At 46.1% G+C, this 7,820-nt stretch overlaps 1 protein-coding gene across 8 annotated transcripts in view; it reads right to left on the reverse strand.

Moving 5' to 3' along the window:
• Positions 1 to 7,498, reverse strand: part of LOC129865185 (exocyst complex component 6-like) — a 183,471-nt gene extending 175,973 nt beyond the window's left edge. For 3 of the 8 annotated variants that reach the window (XM_055937773.1, XM_055937764.1, XM_055937746.1), the window contains exon 1: positions 7,352 to 7,497. In XM_055937773.1, the coding sequence (XP_055793748.1) occupies positions 7,352 to 7,482 (131 nt within the window). In that variant the 5' untranslated portion in view covers positions 7,483 to 7,497. Of the gene's footprint in view, positions 1 to 6,740; positions 6,889 to 7,351 lie in introns of those variants that run through there. The other 5 variants (XM_055937738.1, XM_055937791.1, XM_055937781.1 and 2 more) reach the window with 3 other exon arrangements.
• Between the last annotated feature and the right edge of the window lie 322 nt (positions 7,499 to 7,820).

Below are 7,820 nucleotides of genomic sequence, written 5' to 3' on the forward strand. Positions count from 1 at the left end.
GATCCATTCTGACTGCTACATATCTATTTAAATAGTGATCCATTCTGACTGCTACATATCTATTTAAATAGTGTTCCCTTCTAACTGCTACATATCTATTTAAATAGTGATCCATTCTGCTACATATCTATTTCAATAGTGATCCATTCTAAATACTACATATCTATTTCAATAGTGATCCATTCTAAATACTACATATCTATTTCAATAGTGTTCCATTCTAACTGCTACATATCTATTTAAATAGTGATCCATTCTAACTACTACATATCTATTTAAATAGTGATCCATTCTAACTACTACATATCTATTTAAATAGTGATCCATTCTAACTGCTACATATCTATTTAAATAGTGATCCATTCTAACTACTACATATCTATTTAAATAGTGTTCCATTCTAACTACTACACATCTATTTAAATAGTGATCCATTCTAACTGCTACATATCTATTTAAATAGTGATCCATTCGGCCTCCCGGGTGGCGCAGTGGTCTAGGGTACTGCATCGCAGTGCTAGCTGCGCCACCAGAGTCTCTGGGTTCGCCCCCAGGCTCTGTCGCAGCCGGCCGCGACCGGGGAGGTCCGTGGGGCGACGCACAATTGGGCTAGCGTCGTCCGGGTTAGGGAGGGTTTGGCCGGTAGGGATATCCTTGTCTCATCGCGCTCCAGCGACTCCTGTGGCGGGCCGGGCGCAGTGCGCGCTAACCGAGGGGGGCGGGTGCACGGTGTTCCCTCCGACACATTGGTGCGGCTGGCTTCCGGGTTGGAGGCGCGCTGTGTTAAAGAAGCAGTGCGGCTTGGTTGGGTTGTGCCTCGGAGGACGCATGGCTTTCGACCTTCGTCTCTCCCGAGCCCGTACGGGAGTTGTAGCGATGAGACAAGATAGTAATTACTAGCGATTGGATACCACGAAAATTGGGGAGAAAAGGGGAAAAAAATTAAAAAAGTAAATTAAAAAAGTAAACAAATATAAAAAAAATAGTGATCCATTCTGACTGCAACATATCTATTTAAATAGTGATCCATTCTATCTGCTACATATCTATTTAAATAGTGATCCATTCTATCTGCTACATATCTATTTAAATAGTGATCCATTCTGACTGCTACATATCTATTTAAATAGTGATTCATTCTGCTACATATCTGTTTAAATAGTGATCCATTCTGACTGCTACATATCTATTTAAATAGTGATCCATTCTATCTGCTACATATCTATTTAAATAGTGATCCATTCTATCTGCTACATATCTATTTAAATAGTGATCCATTCTATCTGCTACATATCTATTTAAATAGTGATCCATTCTGACTGCTACATATCTATTTAAATAGTGATTCATTCTGCTACATATCTGTTTAAATAGTGATCCATTCTGACTGCTACATATCTATTTAAATAGTGATCCATTCTGACTGCTACATATCTATTTAAATAGTGATCCATTCTGACTGCTACATATCTATTTAAATAGTGATCCATTCTGACTGCTACATATCTATTTAAATAGTGATCCATTCTGACTGCTACATATCTATTTAAATAGTGATCCATTCTAACTGCTACATATCTATTTAAATAGTGATCCATTCTGACTGCTACATATCTATTTTCTGACTGCTTCATATCTATCCACAGTCCAGCCCACCAGCACAGCCCTCCAGCACCACAGTCCAGCCCTCCCGCACCACAGTCCAGCCACCCAGCACCACAGTCCAGCCCCCCAGCACCACAGCCCAGCCCCCCAGCACCACAGTCCAGCCCCCCAGCACCACAGTCCAGCCCCCCAGCACCACAGTCCAGCACCACAGTCCAGCCCCCCAGCCAGCCCCCCAGTCCAGCCCCCCAGTCCAGCCCCCCAGCACCACAGCCCAGCCCTCCAGCACCACTGTCCAGCCCCCCAGCCAGCACCACAGTCCAGCCTCCCAGCACCACAGCCCAGCCCCCCAGCCAGCACCACAGCCCAGCCCCCCAGCCAGCACCACAGCCCAGCCCCCCAGCCAGCACCACAGCCCAGCCCCCCAGCCAGCACCACAGTCCAGCCCCCCAGCCAGCACCACAGTCCAGCCCTCCAGCCAGCACCACAGCCCAGCCCCCCAGCACCACAGCCCAGCCCCCCAGCACCACAGTCCAGCCACCCAGCACCACAGTCCAGCACCACAGTCCAGCCCCCCAGCCAGCACCACAGTCCAGCCCCCCAGTCCAGCCCCCCAGCACCACAGCCCAGCCCTCCAGCACCACTGTCCAGCCCCCCAGCCAGCACCACAGCCCAGCCCTCCAGCACCACAGTCCAGCCCCCCAGCACCACAGCCCAGCCCCCCAGCCAGCACCACAGTCCAGCCCCCCAGCCAGCACCACAGTCCAGCCCCCCAGCCAGCACCACAGTCCAGCCCTCCAGCCAGCACCACAGTCCAGCCCTCCAGCACCACAGTCCAGCCCTCCAGCCAGCACCACTGTCCAGCCCTCCAGCCAGCACCACTGTCCAGCCCTCCAGCCAGCACCACTGTCCAGCCCTCCAGCCAGCACCACTGTCCAGCCCTCCAGCACCACAGTCCAGCCCCCCAGCCAGCACCACTGTCCAGCCCTCCAGCCAGCACCACAGTCCAGCCCTATATAGTGCACCACGTTAGACCAGAGCCCTATTCCCTATATAGTGCACCACGTTAGACCAGAGCCCTATTCCCTATATAGTGCACTACTTTAGACCAGAGCCCTATTCCCTATATAGTGCACTACTTTAGACCAGAGCCCTATTCCCTACATAGTGCACTACTTTAGACCAGAGCCCTATGGGTCCTAGTGCACTGCATAGGGGGTCATTTGGAAAGCAGATCAGGATGGACTGAGGAAGTCTGATAACCAAAGGACGACTGACCGATTCAAACAGACGACAGGCAGGATGGACAAAACAATGAGCCTTGATGTTGTCGGCACTGGACACAACACACACACACACACACACACACACACACACACACACACACACACTTCAATAAGAGGAAGACTGAAGGTTAACTTCCTAACGATATGAACACACCTCGTTTGACCTTTGAACTGAAATCATTAACACACTTTTAGGCACTACTGCAATGTTTCCAAGTTGTATTGTCACATGAACAAGTACAGTGAAATGACTTTCTGGCTCCAACTCAATGTATTGCACAGTGCCGGTCTACAGCAGGAATGTTAAGCTCCCAACGCTATGATGAACCAAGTATAAATGATGTATTATGACCGGGTGTTAACAGTAAACTGACACGCAACTAGGAAGTAGTCTAACCTCTATACCTCAGAGACAATACAATACCCAGGCTGAAACTGGCTGAACAAGGAAACATACCTGTCATAGTTTTGACAGAAGCAGCAATGACGGGGTAGATAGATAAGTGGCCCCAGGCCATAACAGACGTGTAAGGCCATAACAGGCATGTGAGGCCATAACAGGCATGTAAGGCCATAACAGGCGATAACAGGCCATAACATGGCCATAACAGGCCATAACATGGCCATAACATGGCCTGTTATGGCCTTACATGCCTAACAGGCCATAACAGGCATGTAAGGCCATAACAGGCATGTGAGGCCATAACAGGCATGTGAGGCCATAACAGGCATGTAAGGCCATAACAGGCATGTGAGGCCATAACAGGCATGTGAGGCCATAACAGACCATAACAGGCCATAACGGTATGTGAGGCCATAACAGGCCATAACAGGCATGTGAGGCCATAACAGGCCATAACAGGCATGTGAGGCCATAACAGGCCATAACAGGCCATAACAGGCATGTGAGGCCATAACAGGCATGTGAGGCCATAACAGGCCATAACAGGCCATAACAGGCATGTCAGGCCATAACAGGCATGTGAGGCCATAACAGGCCATAACAGGCATGTGAGGCCATAACAGGCCATAACAGGCCATAACAGGCCATAACAGGCCATAACAGGCCATAACAGGCCATAACAGGCCATAACAGGCCATAACAGGCCATAACAGGCCATAACAGGCATGTGAGGCCATAACAGGCATGTGAGGCCATAACAGGCATGTAAGGCCATAACAGGCATGTAAGGCCATAACAGGCATGTGAGGCCATAACAGGCCATAACAGGCATGTGAGGCCATAACAAGCATGTGAGGCCATAACAGGCCATAACAGGCATGTGAGGCCATAACAGACATGTGAGGCCATAACAGACATGTGAGGCCATAACAGGCATGTGAGGCCATAACAGGCCATAACAGGCATGTGAGGCCATAACAGGCATGTGAGGCCATAACAGGCATGTGAGGCCATAACAGGCATGTGAGGCCATAACAGGCATGTGAGGCCATAACAGGCATGTGAGGCCATAACAGGCCAAGCCATTGATTATGACTCTCAGTTCCATTACATAAGAGTTTTCTGTACGGGGGAGTTTAGCAAAGAGCTCCGACTCTCAGTCTGAACGTATCACTTGCAGTACGGTTTTGGAAGCATACAGACTATCCACATCTGCAAGAAATAATAATATATATATCTTTTTTAAAGGTTAAATTCATAAACACCTTTTTAGGGTTAGCGTTCCCACACAGTCATATCTCCATGTTACAGCGCGTGCTTACGGAAAACAGATGGAAGACAGAGTGGACTACCTGTGCTAATTAGCCATCTGCTTCTCCTAACACCTGTGTGTACACGGAAGACACGGACCCCAACAAATGTGTTATCACTGACAAATACTGTCGACTGCAAAACTGTGTTAAAACCAGTTTGTGAAATGATTTTGATTGTGATATGAAAGTAGAGGAATTTATGTTTCTAGAATCATACCATAATTTGAGAATCAAGTCACCTTTAGATGGGAGTATTTGGCTGTTTTGGCTTCCAGAACCAATTAGCTCTTAAAACAGAACATGTAAGATCCTTGGACTATATGGAGTAAAGTTAGGCTCCTTATTGGTCTATAAATAACAGGCCACACCGCTTTCCCCTCTGGTTGGCTGGTATGGACTATATGGAGTAAAGTTAGGCTCCTTATTGGTCTATAACAGGCCACTCTCCCCTCTGGTTGGCTGGTATGGACTATATGGAGTAAAGTTAGGCTCCTTATTGGTCTATAACAGGCCACTCTCCCCTCTGGCTGGCTGGTATGGACTATATGGAGTAAAGTTAGGCTCCTTATTGGTCTATAACAGGCCACTCTCCTCTCTGGTTGGCTGGTATGGACTATATGGAGTAAAGTTAGGCTCCTTATTGGTCTATAACAGGCCACTCTCCCCTCTGGCTGGCTGGTATGGACTATATGGAGTAAAGTTAGGCTCCTTATTGGTCTATAACAGGCCACTCTCCCCTCTGGTTGGCTGGTATGGACTATATGGAGTAAAGTTAGGCTCCTTATTGGTCTATAACAGGCCACTCTCCCCTCTGGCTGGCTGGTATGGACTATATGGAGTAAAGTTAGGCTCCTTATTGGTCTATAACAGGCCACTCTCCCCTCTGGTTGGCTGGTATGGACTATATGGAGTAAAGTTAGGCTCCTTATTGGTCTATAACAGGCCACTCTCCCCTCTGGCTGGCTGGTATGCTGCTGGCAGGCTTTATTTCTGTTCTGGAGGGATGGGGCTGGAGGGGTGTCATTCATTCAAATCCACCCCATGCTACAATACACTGTATTTGGTCCCAGCTGTTTTTGATGTGGAGTATCTAGTTAGTCATGGCTAACTAGTAGCTAACTATATTAGGATCCTTTTCTGCTGAATAGACAGCTAGCCGATGACTTGATTGCATTATGGATTGTAAACTAAACGTTAGCTAGCTACATAGCTAATGATAAATATTGCTATACTGTAACGTTAACTAGCTAGCTACATAGCTTATGATAAATATAACTATGGCTGCAACGTTGGCTAGCTACATAGCTAATGATAAATATAACTATGGCTGCAACGTTGGCTAGCTACATAGTGTAATGAAACAGCAGGGAGCAGGTCTCGAACCCTCGACCTTCTAGCCCGAGGTCCGGCGCGCTATCGACTGTGCCGCAAAAGCATGCTCAAGCGGCAGAGTCGATTTCCGCGCTTATAAACCCAGGGTCGTTACACTAGCTAATGATAAATATAACTATGCTGTAACGTTAACTAGTTACTTAGTTAATGATAAATATTGCTATGAATGTAACGTTAGCTAGCTACTTAGCTAGTTAATGATACATTTAGCTACGGCTGTAAGGTTAGTTATGTGAGTAATACGTGCCCCAGTTTGTTTGCTAGCTATTTACCAAGCTAACTATACAGTAACCTGACAACGGCGGTGACGTTTTAAGCTCACATTCATATAAACAAGACTCCGTATTATCAAATGAAGCTAGTTAGTGGCCTGCTAATACAACTAGCTAGCTAACCTGCTAGCTGGCCAACTAGCTAGCTAACAACCTTGGGCATAACGAGCCACACCCACTTATTGATATTTACAGTTGTGACATGTCACCCGACATTACAACCCTCATATAAACGTTATAACACATGACATATGAACATGATGCTTGACGTGTAAACACCGGGTTGCCTAAAGCTAGCCGACCCTTCTCACAGTGGCATAGGAACAACGGTCTGTAAGATATGTAGCTAACTGACGTTAGCTGGCTTGGAATTGGATGCTAACAAAAAGGTCTTTCAACCTACTGTTCTACTTCACCACCAACGATGAGATAATAAAATATATATTTTAAAGAAAATGTATTTCCGTACCGAAGTGTCGGACCGACACAAGCGGTGTCGGTGCTCTCAATTTCTTGCAAAATACGTTCGTGCTCGGTTATACACTCCACGGATTCATTTTCCGCCATGTTGCTGGTAATCATCACAGTGTCGAGCGGTGACGGTGCCACTGCGGGGAAACGGGTCAGTACCGGACTCGGTCGATAAGGGGCGTAACGATACCTGTGTGTGATGTCGTAGTGACATGTTTACCCTGCTAATATCCTCCCCATCAGTGTCAAATCTGATTTATTCATCTATACAGTTAACTGACCTTAGATCAGTAGAGGGGGATCTATGAATGAATAGTCCCTACTTATAAAATTGCTATTAATAGTAACAGAATGAGCAGCACCACCAACTAGCATTCTGTCCATGCTACATCTCATTTAAAACTGCACTGCCATTGTTCAATTACAAAAGTACCATAGCTATTTGTACAGAGAATTGTTTCCTGGTGAGAATGAAAACAAATTGATTGTAAATCACAATTAGCTATTATGATGAATAGATGAAAATGTCTTACATTTGACGAATTAATCTGTTCTACAATAGTTTTTCCCCCCTTTTTTTTATCCATATTTGGATTAAATTAAAAGTACCTTAAGGTGGTTCCCAGGGGCAAATCCACGGATTCAAGTTCAGCAAAAACATTTCCAAAGCCCTTCTCATCATCTCTACCATCATCTTCAGGAATAGCTGGTAAAGGTTTCTCCGCTCTATCGCTGGACATTTCACAATGTCTAGCTTTGTGGAGAGAGTGATGGAAGATTTGTGCCAGTGGGATATAGCTTTGGAGAGTTCCTGGTCACACACACACCTACCGGGGTCAACCAGGCTGTCAGCGGAAGAGACGCAACGGAGGGGAAAACGTTAACCTTGTGATCCGAGGAACTTTGAATCCAACAAAACAGATTTAATTGCTTTTTTAGTTAAATAGTGTCACGAATAACCTCATTCAACATGGAATGTTTGTAGTCGACTTTCAAAGCGGTTTTGAACAACAATCCTTCATAAATACCTTTAATATATTTAGGTGAACTTGTTACACTTTGGGCCACGTGTCAAACT

The sequence above is a fragment of the Salvelinus fontinalis genome, chromosome 1 (genome assembly GCF_029448725.1).
Source record: "Salvelinus fontinalis isolate EN_2023a chromosome 1, ASM2944872v1, whole genome shotgun sequence".
Taxonomy (NCBI): Eukaryota; Metazoa; Chordata; class Actinopteri; order Salmoniformes; family Salmonidae; genus Salvelinus; species Salvelinus fontinalis.